Source organism: Calypte anna, chromosome 1 (genome assembly GCF_003957555.1).
Source record: "Calypte anna isolate BGI_N300 chromosome 1, bCalAnn1_v1.p, whole genome shotgun sequence".
Taxonomy (NCBI): domain Eukaryota; kingdom Metazoa; phylum Chordata; class Aves; order Apodiformes; family Trochilidae; genus Calypte; species Calypte anna.
Window position 1 is genome coordinate 13,489,123 of NC_044244.1, and position 17,602 is coordinate 13,506,724.

The 17,602-nt window shown below is 36.8% G+C and overlaps 1 protein-coding gene across 6 annotated transcripts in view; it reads right to left on the bottom strand.

Moving 5' to 3' along the window:
- Positions 1–17,602, bottom strand: part of SRPK2 (SRSF protein kinase 2) — a 139,785-nt gene that overhangs the window by 17,995 nt on the left and 104,188 nt on the right. For all 6 annotated transcript variants that reach the window (XM_030456130.1, XM_030456122.1, XM_030456107.1 and 3 more), the window contains 7 exons: positions 16,032–16,138; positions 11,888–12,053; positions 9,823–9,848; positions 8,054–8,300; positions 6,595–7,083; positions 1,417–1,517; positions 1,210–1,317 (listed from right to left, as the gene is read on the bottom strand). In XM_030456130.1, coding sequence (XP_030311990.1) covers positions 1,210–1,317; positions 1,417–1,517; positions 6,595–7,083; positions 8,054–8,300; positions 9,823–9,848; positions 11,888–12,053; positions 16,032–16,138 — 1,244 coding nt within the window. The remainder of the gene's footprint in view (positions 1–1,209; positions 1,318–1,416; positions 1,518–6,594; positions 7,084–8,053; positions 8,301–9,822; positions 9,849–11,887; positions 12,054–16,031; positions 16,139–17,602) is intronic.

The following is a 17,602-nucleotide window of genomic DNA, read 5'->3' on the forward strand; positions in this document are numbered from 1 at the left end:
TTTGCAGCTACTTAAGAATAATGCAAAGAATTAAGGATCAAAATTGTGTAGTGTTTTATATGCTTTGTTTTCAATGTAATAGAAAATTTCTACATTTTGCTCCCAAATGGAAAAGTAAATTTGGAAATGGATGTTCTTGCCTGTGTACTAAGGCACAAGCTAGTATTAAACTCCAGGGAAAACATATTTGCAATTTTACTTATGGGTTAGTTACTTCCAACACATGGCTTGCTGAGCTTATAATATCTGTAGGATTTTATGTTCCTTTCAATCCTCCTCCTCTCCCTCTGAGCTCTGCAATTCTTCTCATCACCCACGCCTGCAAACTGTGTCTAGTATTTGAACATTCTCACCCTCCTCACACAATTACTCTTTTCAGAAATGTATTTGTAAAATATAAAGGTTTGAATAAGCTTTCACTTTTAAAATAGACAAAGATCTTTCTAAATGTATTTCCAAAACTATCTTTAATGAGAAGATGCATGTAGCTTAGTTGTCCTCAAGAAGATACTACAGTGTTCCAGAAAGCAGAATGTTCTTTAAATTTTTCTATTCTTTAAAGATTTCAAAAAATACCTAATTTCACTTCTACTGTGCTAGAACTAGTTCTACTGAAAATTACCACATATTTTACTAATAATCTACATTCCTTCTCTTCAAAGTTTAGAAGCTTTAGAAGCTAAAGCTTTTAGAAGCTTTTAGAAGCTAAAAGCTAAAGCTTTTAGAAGCTAAAGCTGTGAAGTGCAATCCTAATCTGATGAATGTTTTCATTGCACTTGGCAAGAATTTGAAGTATTTCCCTGTTTTGCTGCTTCATGCAAGAAAAAGGAAGGGAAACAGCAAACAATTGCATAGATTCCAAGATGGGAAGGAAACATGGAGTTGTACTGTTTCAGTTAGACTTTGATATTTAAAACATACATGTATTTCCCTCCAAGCTTGCATATTTCTGACTGCAAGTTTAAAATGCATCAAATGAAAATCAGACATGTTCTCCAAAATACTTCCTTTTGATTAAGAATGCTTAAAAATTTGAAATAAAGCAGAAAATTCATCATTATCTACCTGATAAAACATATTTTATACTAATGTGTTTGTGTCAAAATGTCAGAGCCATTCTCATCAGGTTTCCTCACTAAATAACTGTTTTTAGGAAGCCTATTCTTGTAAAATACAAGATACAAAAAATACTCATTTTATTGCTCTTACCATACATGCTGTACTCCAGATATCAGCAGGTGTACTGTAACCTGCTCCTATTAAAACTTCTATGGATCTATATTGTCTTGTCTGGATGTCTTCTGTGAAGTGTTTATGCTAAAATAGAAAGAACCACATTAATGGGAAAAAAAGAACATTAAGAAGTACTGTTCTAAACAGTGTATGTTAAATGGCTAAAAATATGCAGTTACTTACCACCCAGCAGGCATTTCCCAGGTCAGCAATTTTAACTCTAATTTTATCTGCATTTCTTGGATCCAGTGGATTCACCAGTAAGTCAGCAGCACGAGTTTTTGCTAACACAAGCAAAATGTAGAATAGTTATTATTTTGAACATACTACTCATTATCTCTAAGCAGTTTTGCCTTGACACTTAATCCAGTTTTTTAATACACTGAGGGCATAAAAATGATTTGCTGAATGTTACAAGAGAGTGGAGCAACATAAACAGTGTTTCTCATCCTACATTTCAAGTGGAATTTTTTTGCATTCTTTAACCATCAAATGACTATTACCAGAATACTCAAAGAAGCTTCTAAGCAAAAATAGTCCACACATTTCCAAGAATAGGTTCAGACAGAAAATTTTACAATTCAAACTCCAGTAACTCCACATGAATAATAAGTTCTTAGGACAGTGTAGACAAGAAAATAAAGTCTGCACTTCCATTCTTATCTAAGGTTAATAATACTTGTCAGCATTTTTTTTAAAGAAAAATCTGTCCCAAGGAGAAAAACTCACCAAAACTTGGCTTATTAGAGAGCCATGAGGATTGCCACCACCCATTTCACAGATAATTCAGTGTTGAAGCAAAGTTCTCTAAAGGTCCTATTTGCACTGACCATGATTCAGACTTAAAACACAGACAATTAATCCTGCAGTTTTTAGAGGCTCTTGGCACACCAATGACCCTACCACACAAGACTGGAGGACTGCTGCTTTTATTTGTTTTGGCATACCCCTTGCTAGCTCCTTAACGGCATTGGCAAGAAAGCAAATTGACTTAAACATGGGAATCAGAACCAGATATTGCAAATCACATAGCAGCAGAGGATTCACCTCAGTTTCCCTGTCCCAAAGCTGCTAGTGGTAAGATAAGAAAGAGGTAGTAGATCCAAAAGGCACCCAAGACTCCAATGGGGATGTAATGATCTGTTAAACTGGCATAAGATTTGAAAAGAAAATTATACCAGACATGGGTCAAGGAGAAAAAATATATCTAAAGGTGAATTTGGAGAGACAAAAGTCATATAAAAATCTTCAACTGTGGGGAAAGAAAGCCTGAATGGGCCATCAGGGCACTGAAATGCTGGCCACCCACAAGAGAAAGTGGCGAGATCCACCAGGGGAGAAGAAATAAAAGACAGAGTAAATGGCAGGAGACAGAAGGGGCAGTGACCTCAACTAAACAGTCCTCTAAAAGACCTGGAATGGATTCTAGGGCTCAAGTTTTAAAAAAAGCACCAACATAGGGCATAAAAGTAAAATACTCAAAGGTTGCAATCCAGTACTTAAAAGACAGGAACTAGGAAGCTTAATATTGAAGTCCTTCCTTAAAAACATTCTACACAGTAGAATCTAATTATTATTTTAAAAACAACCACATGCACTATTCCATAAATAACAGGACCTTTCTCAATTCAGTGGCTTTGGCATAAAACAAACAATCAAACAAACAAAAAAACCCCAACCCGTGCTAGAAAATTCCTTCCCACACATTTTGTTTTAAGTGAGGGACTACAGTAAATATAGCAGAATGAAAAGGTGGGAAAAGCCTCATCTGTAAGTCATCTGAATACCACATTAGAAAACAGCTTTTTTCAGCCTTCTGACAGAGGGTCCTAACAAGGTAATAGGCAAGTGCCTATATTTCTGTGTTCTTCTCTGGAACTCACAACTTTCGTGTCCTGTATTTTCAATAAGATGAATGTGAGACCCTGGATTCTGAATTAAAAGAACATGGACCATTCACAAGTGATAGTGAAGTCAAAAGTAATGTAGTTTTTAGTAAGTACTCTCAAAAAAGCATTCAATGGAGCTTAACCTGAGAAAAAAATGTGTGAGCATTTCTGATTTTTATTTTTTTGTGTCCTAGTTCTGTAAAACTGAGAAATATCACCTCCTCTTCTCACACTCTCAGCATGATAGTATACTTAGTAAACATTCAAACACTGGAATGAGGAGGAGAGTCATGAGGAAACTAACAGACCTTCCCTTAAGGGCATTTGGTCACACAGTGAAAACTTGAAAAAGATAAAAACTTAATAGTTGCTGATCCACAGAACACAAATTGGTCTGTGCACTGAATGAGGCAAGTATCCCGAAATTTTACACCAAGATACTTAAAAATGTATAGCAGGGCCAAGACAGAGAAGAAAAAACAAGGTTTACTTCTATATAAGGGCACTAAAGTTATAGTGAAAAACCAGCACAACTTAAAATACTGAATAACCTTCAACTCTTGTATCTTTCTTCTTTCTAAATACCTTAATCTGCCTTATTACTGTTTAACCCAACATTGTTATTGATGCCATTAATATTAATAACATTCAGCTTTTCCTCTTCCTGATGAAAAATGAGCTATGGCTGAATTTTCTATCTTTCTTTCCACAAAAGGTCTGTAAATTGCTCCTGATGACATAGCATCAAGGAGGAATAAAGTAGGTTGTTTCTCCAGCTATGTAGATAAGCTGCTCCCATGAAAATAAAACTGGCTTTACTCTCTGGAGGTGTCAGGATTCTACACACTACCCCAGGAATACAGCAATAGAGGTCTTCTGCTTATATACTGCCATCAGCACAAAGGAAGAGGCTACCAGGCATCTGGAGACCTCCTCTACATTGTTTAAGGAAGAACAGAAAGTAAGGAGATGGACTGGAAGACTTATGAGCCTGGATCTTGGCATCTTCCAGAAACACAGTCCTATATGGTTTATTCTATTTCACATTTCTTGCCTACCTGCAGATTACCTTACCTGTCAGATTCTACAATAAACTGTGTGAAAAGCTCTTTAGAAGTCTTAAAGCAAAAAATACACTCAATTTTATTTTTCAGTACATCTCTATTTGAATTCAGTAATGTCATCTGGCACAGTGCTGAGGCAGGCTTGGTGATCTTACTCCTAAGGCATCTCCTTTTCTACTATCCACTTAGAAATTCAGTCTCTAAATATTTTCTTTATTAAAGTTGAAACCCATACATTTGTCATTTAGCCACTGGCACTATAAAACCCCATGCATAATACACTGGAGCTATTTAATACAATGGCAAAAATCCAGCTCTTTAAAATGACACCGAGATTTCACCTTCCATTTATTCAATAAATCAGATCATAGAATCACAGACCAGTTTGGGTTGGAAGGGACCTGAATGATCATCTGGTTCCAACTCCCCTGTATGGCCATGGACACCTCCCACTAGACCAGGGTGCTCAAAGTCCCATCCAGCCTGTTCTTGAACACTTCCAGGGAGGGGGTAGCCACAACTTCTTTGGGCAGCCTGTGCCAGTGTCTCACCACCCCTACACTAAACACTCAAGATCTTGTTCTTACTGCCTAATCTAAATCTAGTTTGGATTTACAGGCAAAAATTCCATGCTGGAGAAGTTCTGGTGGCCAGAATTGCAATGTCAAAAACCACACTGAATACAGACAAGTCATAATGAGCTGAGAGTTGGCAACAAGCCTTACGAGGCAACAAAACTTGTCTTGTTGAGTTTTAATGAAAGGTTAAGAGAGGAACTGTTTGAAACACAGAAGAACCATTACTGAATGAAAATACAGTATCTTACAGCATGTATTTTATCATGACTGAGTATAGCAAGAAGTAATAGCTAGAAGCTGCAGCCAAACAAATTCAAACTTGCTACAGTTCTTCTAAAACAATTCTGAGTACTGACCAGTAGAAAACACTTCAACCACACTAGATTTTTTTTTATAATTGCAATTGTCCAAATCAGTGTATTTAGAATATATATTCTAAGCCAGACACAAAGGTTATGAGCCTTAACATATGGTGTTATTACTGTTTTGTTATAAAAGGAAGTCAGGTTACACGAACTCATGGTCACCCTTCTACCCTTAAGCTATGGGAATAATGGTTATTTGCAACTATTAAGTTCCTTTTCTCTTTCCTGGGTAGATTGATCTGCCACTGCAAATATTTAATCTACAATAACTTAACTAATGTAAGTTCTACAGCAGAAAACAAAAAGATTTTAAAAATCACAGTTCTGCACATCTTAAAATTTAAGAGAAATGTGCAAAGAGAATTCAGAAAGAATGTTTCTGAACTGTGTTCCAAGCTGCATCCATCAAACTCCCAGGTTTGAACACAAGAAAAATCTTCCAATTTACTTAATACAAGCTTAGCAAAAGTATTGCTTTTAACGACACTATAACAATTCTTTCTTAACCTAACCAGTGCCTTTCTATTCCACTTATTTGCCTCTTATTTTAACACACACCCACACTAGTAGAAAAAAGTCTTTCATCAACTCAAATCAAAAGTGGTTTTTTTCACCCTCTATTTCTAAAAGCTATTAAAAATCATTATATTTGCTTTTCCTGGAAACCTGGTCCTCTAAGGTCAAAATTCACCAGAATGCTTTGGGACCAAACTAACTTCAAAGTCTCCTGTTCATTTCTGTGTATCTGGTCTACCTTTTTGCTAAAAGTTTTCCAAGATTAAATACTAAATTTAAAATAAGCACAGCTGACACTTTGCACTCACATAATGTACGATTCAATGAGCAAAATGTCCAGTTTAGATGAAACCAAGAACATGAAATCAGCTAGCAATTAAAAAAGGGTTCCCAGTAGTGGGCTGCAGCTGTAACCCAAGACCTAGCTATAGTTAATGTGACCTTATGTCACACCTCTCTCCCTGAGTCTGGTGGGTGCCTAGGAGAGAGCATTTGGAAGCAGAGTGCATAGGTTTTTCTGACTGCAGAGGCCAGCACACAGGTACCACTTTTTCAGTGAGGATTCTTCAGACTCAAGCAAAAAACAGGCCAGGACACCAGTAGGTTTGGAACCAATGTACAAACCAAAAACATTTAATATTCCCCAGATGGATGGCGAGGAAAGTCAGTGTCATTGAAAACTGACAGACCCAGTCTTCAAACAAAGCCAGTAAAACTGTGTGATAAGAGTTCTTGTCTGTTACTGAAAGATCCTTTTGTGTTACTGAAAGAAATGTCTGACAACCTACTTATAAGGCTTGGTACTGAATTTTCACCAAAACATCTAAAGCAAATAAAAAGTTTAACCTACTCACACCTGTCACTGAATTCTAATAAAACCCCACTGCTCATTTTAAGCAAGACACCTACCTCTCCAATCATGGCTCATGCCACTAAAAGGAATACTTACTTTTTGGCAAATCCCCAGTGCTTGAAGCTGAAACTGTTCTGCTCCTGTCGTGAGATGGGCTGCTCTCCTCTCTTTCAGTTACAGTTGATCCTTCAGAAACAGCAGAACCACAAGCTACAGATTCTAGAGCCCCAGAAAACACTGAAGCTGAAAATTCAGAGAACTGTGACTCAGGAATTTTATGACGTCCATTTGGCAATTCACCATTAAACTGTTCATAGGAGCTGCTATAAGAGTAATCACTTTTTGCATTTGGCTCATCAAGATTATACTCCTCTGGATTTGGACATTCTTCCTCTTCCTCATCTTCATCTTCAATCTGTTGTTCCAACAGGAATGGGCCGTTCACAATATGGCCATTTGTTTTGGGGGATTCTATCCATTTAGGGTCTGTAGGGTCAGTGTTGACAAGTTCCTGCTCAACATCGTCATCCTTTTCAGTGTTTTCTTTCTCTGTGTCTTCTTTTTCATCCTGATCTTCTGCTTCACCTGAAAAATTTCAATGAGGAACACATTAGATCATACATCAATACACCATTTGAAATTAGGCATTCAGAATTTTTAACTATTCCGTAACAACTTCTGACATATCACATAAGGAAACAATGAGTATCACTGAAATATGCAAAGATTTTAAAAATCCTAATTAAAGGTGGAAGAATGAACTATTAATGCTGTTGGAAAAAATAAACATTGAATAGTGGTTCAGGAGGGAGCAATTCAGAAAAGACGAATGTTACAAATGGAAGCAATCTGAGGTCTTGAAAGCAAGAAGCTTTACATATCTGTAACTCACATCTGTGTTAAATGAGGAATCATCACAGAAGTGAGAAAACTTGCAGTAAGAGCAGAATAAAACTAAATCAACCCAAAAGACAGTGTCAGTAGTTACATTTTTATCAGAATTGGAGAGAACTGACAAGAAAACCAGAAGCCAGAATAGAGTTGTACCATAACAAGTATTCTCCAAATCACTGGCACCAAACAAAAATTTTAACACGACATTCAAAAATTTTAGTGAAGAAACTGCCATTATTATGACCTGAATATATTATTACAACAAACATTATAACAATAAAAAGGGAAAGTAAGGGTGACTGTGACTACTATTAATGCACAACACAAATTCATCTTATTTTCCCTCAATCTCACCAACATACCTGGTTATGCCACTTAATATGGTTTGGCAACTGACTGTCCTGTTGAATTTTCTATCTGCTTTTTTGTGGGATTTGATAGCTAGACTGATACTAATGTTTTTATTCACTTTATAGTAGGTCAGGCTTTCCTTTCACTTTCAGGATTTTGCAGTTTCAATTTTACATACAAGAGAAAATAAATGAAAGCTAATGATATGAGAAAGTCTGGAGACTTCGTTCATTGCATCAGATGCAATTCTGCAACTACTTCCCCCCTGGAACAGTAAACTCAGGGTTAATAAAAAGCAGGCAATACTGACCATCATCATTTCCAGGTTCTTCATCTACTACCTCTTCTATATCAGCTGTTTTTAGTTTCACCTCTGGGTGGTACTCATCTTCTTGTTCATTTGATGGTACAGCTGAGGTTACATTTTCTTCTATTTTTTTCCTTTCAGCTTCTCGCTCTAGTTCTTCTATTTCCTGAAGGCGTTTTTCTAACAATTCAGCTTGTCTCTTCTGTTTTTTCTTCAGTTTTTTCTTTTTGTTTTTTGATATTTTTCCAACCTGAAATATTAATACAAACAAAAGAAAACAAACAAATAAAAAACCCTTAAACAACTACTCCTAAGGCATCTCACACCAAATTCTCTTGCAGCATTATCAGTTTTTATTTTAAAATATTGTGTGGCAATTCATATAATGAATATGTTGCTTCACTTGACTTCAAATCACAAAAGACACGGGGTTATACAAAGCAAAAAAACCTATCAAAATCTTAAATAGTCAAACGTATTTTTACATGGTAATTATTAGATTATTAGATTATTAGATTATTAGATTATTATTATTATTACATGGTATTATTTTACATGGTAATTATTAGATATAAGAGCACTGTACATCTGCCACAGTAAAATTAATATGATCTTATCATCTGAACTAACACAATAATCTTAAACTTCAATCTATATCAAGAAATGATACTGCATGTGGAATATATGCTATCATATCTAGTGATTCACATATGAATTTTATATATTATTTCTTTCTGTGTACAACATAGGAAATGGCCAGCAAAAGTATGCTGAGAAAAATGATATAACAAAGCCAAAGATTGAAAATGGTAAAGAATTTTAAATAAATTCTCCTTTGTTAAGCTATTTCTGCGTTAAAGGAAAGCATTTTCATTATTCACTTCTAGCCTAAAACGTATGAATCACAACAACAGATGGCCATTACAAAAAGTATCACATTTCATATAACATAAGGATTGAAAAGCTAAGGTACAAGAACAACAAAAAAATTAACACATCTGAACTAGAAGTGAAACAGTTTCTTGCATTTTAATTGAATTCTGCTTTGTATTTTTAGTATCTGGATAAATTAGATCTATCCAGTTTTCATTCATCATTTAGATATCACAATAAGAAATCCTCATATAATTCAAAAACAAAGCACAAGAAACAAAGGGAAATATTATTTCCTCAAAGGTTTATCTGTAAATCCAATTATTTTCAAAAGAAGCTATAGGGCAATTAAAATGAGACAGTGAATTTACAATCCTGTCAATTTTCACTCAGTGAAATTACATAGGTTCTGTACACAGAGATACAGAAAGCAGGTTTGACCTTCGATATTTCTGAACAGCTGTATTTTCAGTGGTTATATGCTAAATGCATATGGCAAAAAGGTCTTTCAAACCATAAAACCACAAAACCCCCTCTTATTTAAAGTCATGATGGATAAGGCCTTGAAGTCCTTAAGCTATCTGCAAAACATAGTATTTAGTGCATGTACTCATCTTTGTCAGAATTTGAATGGAACGGATTATTCTTTGAGAGATGAAAATGGCAACGCTTAACTGTATGTGACATAGCTATAGAATAAGTCTATGAGTATTTCCATCAGAGAAATACCATGGTTAAAACTGGTAAGGTCAAAGACATTAAAAATAGTTCCTTGAAAGATAAAAGCTTTACTTAAAGGAAGCTTTTAAAAAGGGCAAAGATTACCAACAGCATAACACCTATTATTACTTAAAGAAACACAGAAAATGAGAGAGTTTGAATTATGTAACAATACTTACAGGCTTTTGTTGTGGAGCTGTACTCACTACAAAATAAAATTAGAAAGAATTTAAATGCATATTAAAAAATAACAACTCTATAAAAACAGAAAGTATCAGGAATTATGTAAAAGTATTCTTAAGTATATACAAGCAGTGATTTTAATTTTTTTTTAATCACGTTTTTTACTCTTTACAAGTACCTGCTGCCTGAAATAATTTGATGTCTGCATTAGAGCATGTGGAATTGGAAGGAGCTAGGATTAATTTCTGTTCACTCTGTTTTGGTTGATGAAGAAATTATAAGAAGTCAGAAAGCAAAGAGAAGACAGAAAATATTACATGACTGTAGGGTTGTCAGAGGCAAAATGTATATTGTCAGGTGACTAAGCAGGGAGAGATAGATTTTGAACAGTTCAAGGACTATCACCAAAGAAGACTATTTTGTCGCACTCAACATGAATATTTATGTTTCTTTTTTTCTGAAACAAGGTAGGTTGATTGATAGACTAGAGACGTGGTAAGTGCCTACAGTAAGAAGCACCCCACTGCAGAAACAGCATCTCCAGCATGGACCTTGTCCTAAGCATTTCTTCAGGACACCATCAATGACTGGGATGGATGAGATTACAGTACTAAATGTAAAAATGAACAGAACAACAGTATATGCCCCACAGCTCCTCCCAAAGAATCAAAACCAATAAAAATAACCAAATGTGGGAGACAGAGGTAAAGCAGAAGCAAGAAAGAGGAACTGAACAAGGGAAGAGAACCTCTCATGAACTTCTTCAGTCATACAGGCATATGGCAATTAAATGCAAAATAAAAAACTGAGACAGTTGGGACTTCAGAGTTCTTCTACAGGTTCAGCTCCTGCTGCTAAGTTCAGTGAAAAAAACTTGCATGCCCCTGAGAGGGCAAGATTTTCAACCATCTCCACTCTAAAAAGGGAAATTATGCAGAACCTAGGCTTGAAATGCTGTAAAGGAAACACATCTTCAACTCCTGTGTGAAAAGTCATAGATTTAACTACAATTTGCTAAGAACAAAGTGTGATAAGAACTCCATCAATATATTCCTTAAAATAAGGCTTATTTTAATGTCATGAAGCAATATAAAGACTGCGTGAACAAAATCAAGTGAATTCCCACACAAATAACACACAGCCTTTAGCTATGTGATTACACATTATGTAAAATTCAACGCAATGCATGAGCTAAAGGCTTTAGCATCTCAACATACATAATACTGTGAAATATTTATGGATTCTGACAATAATATTTGTTCCTGATACACCAGGTTTTTTACTTTACCTCAGAGATTTTACTCTGTAATATATTTTCTGACAATATTAACAAGGTATTTAAATGTTATTATTTCTCTGCTGCTTTCAGCCAATATGCTGGACTGGCAAACAATAGTAATCATGGTATTAAAGATCACGAGGAAAGCCACATTTCATCCTTGTTTGCTTTCACTGACCACTGTGAACTTCTTTACCTTGGTTTCTCTGACCTAAACATACCGTACAGTTCCCACCTAAACCCTCTGGAAAGTTCAACAGGACACATTTCACATCCAGTGCTAGGGAGCAGGGCTTGTCACAAATTCAGTTAGGTACAATAAATGCCATTTTCAAGGCTGGAAAACTATGGACTCTAAGCATTTTCATTGCATTCTGAAAACAGTTATAGCTGATGAGAATGCTGATAATTTCACAAGGACACTGATGAACTTGTAACAGAACTAGGCAAATAATCTAGACAAGATTGTTAATTATTGTCAATGCTAGAGGTGTGAGGCTCCAGTGTGTCTAAAACTCAGCCATTAAAAGCTTGTGGGTTGGGAGAAGAGTAAGTTTATATCAATAAGTATTTTTCTGTTATCTGGGGACCCTGAAAACTTGAACTTGCAAAACTAAAGGAAAGCATTTTCCTGATAGTTTCCAGAGCACGATTAAAAATTAACTAGACATGCATTTTACACGGGCAATTATTTTAAATGTTAATTTTCTTTAAATAAAATATGATTAGCTCTAATTCACTGATGGAATTTTAGTACCTATCATTTAAGTTTACTATCATACCTGCTGAGCCAGAGGGAGGGGGAGCACCAGCCTTCTGCCACTCAGTAGCTTCAGCAGCCATTCTACGAACATAGGCATCATCCACACACATCAAAATGTTTTCTGGCTTTATATCTGTATGAATGATCTTGCACTTGCTGTGTAGATAATCTAGACCTTGAAGTACCTAAGTGCAGAAGGATTTTTTAAAGGTTTATTTTAATTACTCAGACCAAGCTATTATTAGTAGCACAGAGATGTTCAACTGATTGCCTGTAGTCCATATGTAGCCTGACAGGATCATAATTAGTTCATAAACCCAGGTATCAAGACTTTCATGTGTAAGATTCCAGCTGGCTAAACAGCCCTGATGACAGCAACCTGCTCTCAGACTTCAATATCCCAAGTGCTCTTTAGTTGATCTGCACATGTATAAAATTCTTGATGCATCTTCCTTTGAAGCTGTTTAGCTGGGATTTAGCTGTTCAGTCAGAAAGGTTGATACTCACTGGTTCATTTTTTGAAAGATAGTTATTAAAAAAAAAAAAAACCAAACCCACTGCAAGAACCACATACTACAAATGCAGTTTGTGAACAACCATCATACAACTGATGAAAAAAAAATTACAAAATGTGTTGTTGAGATGAAATGCTAACTATAGTTTTCCTTAGAATTCCAATAGTAACTCATCTTTTTATCTGACTAAGCCATAAGAATTTGTCTATCTGCATTTGGCACATGGATTTTTTTACTTGTCTTTCATACTCTCTGCAAGCTAAATTCTGCTGGCTTATATTAAACTTGCATATCCAAAGTCTTAAAAATGCGTTCTGGGACAAAAATTAGAACAGAATTTTTACACAATGAAAAATTCTCTCACGTTCTTACCAGAACTAGAATACAATAGCTTGTGTGATTTTAAAGGTATTTTAGGTAAGACCTAGGCATGATCAACTGTGGATGTCAATTATTAAAATTCTTCAGTACAAAACAATGTAACAGCATAAACCAGGCTATTGCTATGATAACCTACATAAATATTGTAGAAGATATCAGCAAGCAAGAAAAAAATAAACAGAAATCTAACTGACCCCACCTAAAAGATACCTCTCGTGTTTTAGAGAATGTTTTACAGCAAGAAACAGACCTCCAGACTCATGAACTCCAGGTCCCAGAACATCCTGTCATCCCAGGTACTTTATAAATAAATTAGCAAGCTCCTTTGTAGAGAAACAAGATAAACCAGGTGCCTTGAGTTGCCAAAGAGTGGGTGTGAGTCCACCTGTGCCTGATTAGGACAGGCCCCTATTGGGCATGAGCAAGACCAGGGGGCCAATAAAGGTGGGACACACACCCACAGAAGACCGCTCAGCTCACTCTGGTGTGAGGCATGGAGAGGCCAGCAGCTCGTTGAGCCTCTGGAGCAAGAAAGGCTCTTCCCGCTACACTTCTACCCTGGAAGTGCTGTGTGGTGGCTGGAGTCCTGGAAGAGACCAGCAGCTCGTCGAGCTTCAGGAACAAGAATGGCTCCTCCCGCTACACTCCTTGCTCTCAGGATCCTTTAAGACATAACTAGCTATGGCTAACTTTCAGAGCAAAATGTGTTGGCTCTAAATAACAGTAAGAGAACACAAAGACACAAGTTAACCACCCAGCTATGAGCTAGTGTCACAACTGGTACTAGCACACAAGGTAGCTCAGGTAAGAGAGAAGCAGCAGTAGCATGCATATGATATTTACACTCAAGCTAATGTATTCTAGAAACACCTCAGTTGCATGGCTCTGCTTTCCCCAGCTCCGGAGCTAGACTAGAACAGCAACCTCTCTGAAAAGCTTTCTTTATATGCTTATATAAAAACTGTATATTCACTCAAGCAGGTCTGAACATTAGTGCCAATGCTACACCTAAAATCTGTTGTGTTCTTGATAATCTGCTTTTTTTTTCCCTGCAGACCCAAAATATGCTTGACTACTTGCCAAAGCAACTGAAAGAACATACAGTATGTTTCAAAGTAAGAAACATTAAAGAAAGATTGATCTATCTGGAAAGGTAGGTCAGTGGGGTTAAGCGACTTCAAATTTTAGAGAAGGCATCATCAGCAACAGCAACATAAAGACAGATTATAATAGTCTTTTTCCTCCCCCATCTTAAAAATTACCACTGAATGCCTGCAATTCTGAGGCCAAGAGAAAAAGATTCTAGAGTACACTGAAAGTCATAAACATTTAGAAGAAAAAATACCTGTTCCTCTGAGACCTGTAGAAGTGGAATTAATGTGAAAGTGTATTTGGAATCTCCCACATCAAAAAGACAGCCTTTCCCTCTTTTTAAGTAACTGTTCCAGTTCCTGATCACTCTCACTACCAAAATTTCCTTTTCTAACTTGTGTACTTTGCTTCTTGTCCTTTTGCTGTGTATCAATAGAAGAAGTCTGGCTCCATTCTTTATACCCATGCTGAAGACATCAAAAGTCTCCCACTTGACCAGCCTTTTCTGAGCACAAGTTCTCCCAAAAACTCTCCCTCTCATCCAACATCAGCTACAACTCCCTCATTCTCTTGGTGGCCTTCCAGCAGACTCTCTTCAGTAAGCCAATGTCTAGCACTTAGGAACCAAAACTAGAGATAGTCCTGAAGTGCTAAAAGAGAGCTCTTTCTCTTTTGCCTATGCTCTTGCTAATGTGGCCTACTACATGGTTATCTTTTGTCATCACAGGAGCCCACCACTGACTCATGTTCAGCTTGTCTACCTGGAACCCTTGTGACAAGTCTGCCATCAATCTTAAGATTTTCATCTTCTTTATTCTCAGCAAGTGCAGCAAGCAGCATCTCCAACCTGTCTCCTGGCTGAGATTCAGCTTACCCCATGCTGGGAAACTGTCCTCAATGTACTCTAGAAATCACCTCTACTGTATGTGTCCCACCAGAGCAGACATCAAGGTGTTCAGAAGTCCCCCTTAAAAACTTTCTTAGCTAATTCTGACATTGGCAGCCTGCAGCAGATTCATACCATGATGTCACCCTTGTTGGTCTCCCCTCTGACCCTGACCAACTCCACAGCAAAGACTCAAACATTTAAGCTCAATTTCTCCTAGGTTACAAGAGCAAAGATGCTGTGAAGCTGGGTTAAGAAGTTCTCAACTTCCCTCTAGAAAGGGATTGTTTTCAGCACAGATCCATTCAGTGGCCTGGCTTATAGGCTCTCCTGCCAACAAGCAGTGTTTCTGAGTTAAGAGTGAACTGCAGCACCAAGCTCCTAAAACCTGGCTTTGCCATTAAACCCCATCTATCAAGGAATTACATCATAATTTCTCAGGTTTTGTCCAAACTCCAGGACAAGGTGCAACCAAAGAGCAAACATTCCAAACAAAAAAATGATAATGTTTCATGAGAACAGAGGATATTTATATGCATGTGTAACATAATTACACACATTCTTATTTCTTAGCAGGCAGCTCAGTCTGGCTGGGGCACTGCAACACTACTGTTCCTTATTTCTAGTACCTGAGCCACCTAGTTGTATAGAAATTAATGGATGTAAAATTACACCTGTGTACTAACAATGGCATCAATCAGTCATTTAACTAATTCTGATTAAAGAGTTGATAGGTCGATACTCACCAGTTAACATACAAACATAATTAAAAACTAACTTTTAACTACTTTACAGATCACTTATTAATAAAATAGAGGTAATGTTGATAAATGCAATCACTGATAAAAGAACATGTTTTTCCTTTAGAGCCTATTATTCAGAGATACAAATTCTTGTTCAGCTATATAATACTTTTCCCACTGTTCTGATGCTTTATTTTCCAGAAGAACTTATTGAGAAACATGTGTCAGCCAAACCTGCAAGCGAATATGAATATCCTTACATTTATGAAAAATACTCATTGCTTCAACTTTTTATTTTCTAAATCAGCTCAGGAAACTCCCTTATCAGTGGGAAAACTCAATTTAAAAAAACCCAAAACAATACAAAAATAAATACTGAACATGGAGGAATGTAGGCTATCCAGAAAGATGCTCTAGCAAAACTTTCCCCCTGGGATTACCAGTATAATTATTTTAGATATTTATTAGTAAGAGTTCAATAGAAATATCATCATTCTAACCTTCAAAATGGTGGGAAAACCTAATTGAAATATCAACAAAGCTTACCTGTCGAATTATGCTTTTTACACAACGGATTGGAAGGCCTTGATAATTGGACTTGATTATCCACTTTAGGAGATGATGTCCAAGTACTTCGAAGACCATACAGACATCTGAAGGTTAATTAAGGATAATTTCCAAATAAACTTGTCAGTGAGCTCAATACAAATGCTTGTTTTATTCTGGCTAAAGCAATCATCACCCTCTTTAGAGGATAAAAATTTTAGAAAATTAACCAGAGGATAAAAATTTTAGAAAATTAACCGTATTGAACATCTTGTTGATTACCCTATATTAAGAATCACTTGACAACAAAGACCAAAGTAGTAAGAGAATGTATCTCTTACCACTTACAGTTTTAACAGCAAATAATTAGAGCAATCACCAAAGAACTCAGGAACTAAGAAAATGAAGACCTCAGAAGCAATCTGAAAAAAATACCATTCCTGTGTCACACAGAATCTAGTACTGGTCACCAACAGGCCAATAGAAGATGATCAGGGAAGAGTATTATGAAAAAATAGGACACAGGAACTTAGTGATTTACAGTTCAGAGGCTTCCTAAATTAGACATGCTATATTTAATATACCTGGGTAGGTTATGTTTCTATTGAGAAACAGATATACATAGAAATAAATGGGTGGTTCCATATAAATATTAGGAAGAATTTTTCACTGTAAGGGTGACAGGGCACTGGAACAGGCTGCCCAGGGAGGTTGTGGAGTCTCCTTCCCTGGAGACATTCAAAGCCCACCTGGACACATTCCTATGTGACTTGTAGATGACCCTGCTCTGTCAGGGGGGGTTGGATTAGATGATCTTTCAAGTCCCTTCCAACCCCTAACTTTCTATGATTCTATGTGTTAGAGGAGACAGTGAATAGTCTTTTCCCAACCATATAATAGAATCATAGAATGGTTTGGGTTGGAAGGGACCTGAAAGATCAACTAGCTCCAACTCCCTGCATGGCCAGGGACACCTCACACTAGATGTGGCTGCTCAAAGTCCACTTGAATCTGACCTTGAACACTTCCACAACTTCACTGGGCAACCTGTGCCAGTGTCTCACCACCCTCTCACACACAAAAAAAACCCCCAAGTTTACATAGAATATTATGAAAATCTGTTCCGTTCAGAAGTGGAAACAGTCTCAGTCAATTTACCACAGAAGCATCCAATGAACAGAAGTCACTAGTAAAGAGCACAGCCATCAGAAAGGATGAGCAGAGCACATTAGCTCTGCAGGGCTTATTAACTTAGCCCACACAGTGAAACTGCAACACAGGGTTTCAGAAAGGCAAGATACTACTGCATGCAGAAATGAAATTGAGGACAGCCACCCACAGCCCTTCAGACCATTGCTGCTGCAGACTCTGATGCACACTCATGCTATTCCTTGCACTTACAGAAGTGCTAAACCTTGCCAGTAACCAAAAGAGAAAGGGGTGAAGGGAAATGAATAGCTTTTCCTACAGCACCAACATCCTGACAGATAAAGATGTCCAAAAAGTCCTCTAGCAAAACCAAACATGAATCCCACCCAGAAGGCTCTTCCAAGAAGGTGGGGAAAAGTCTA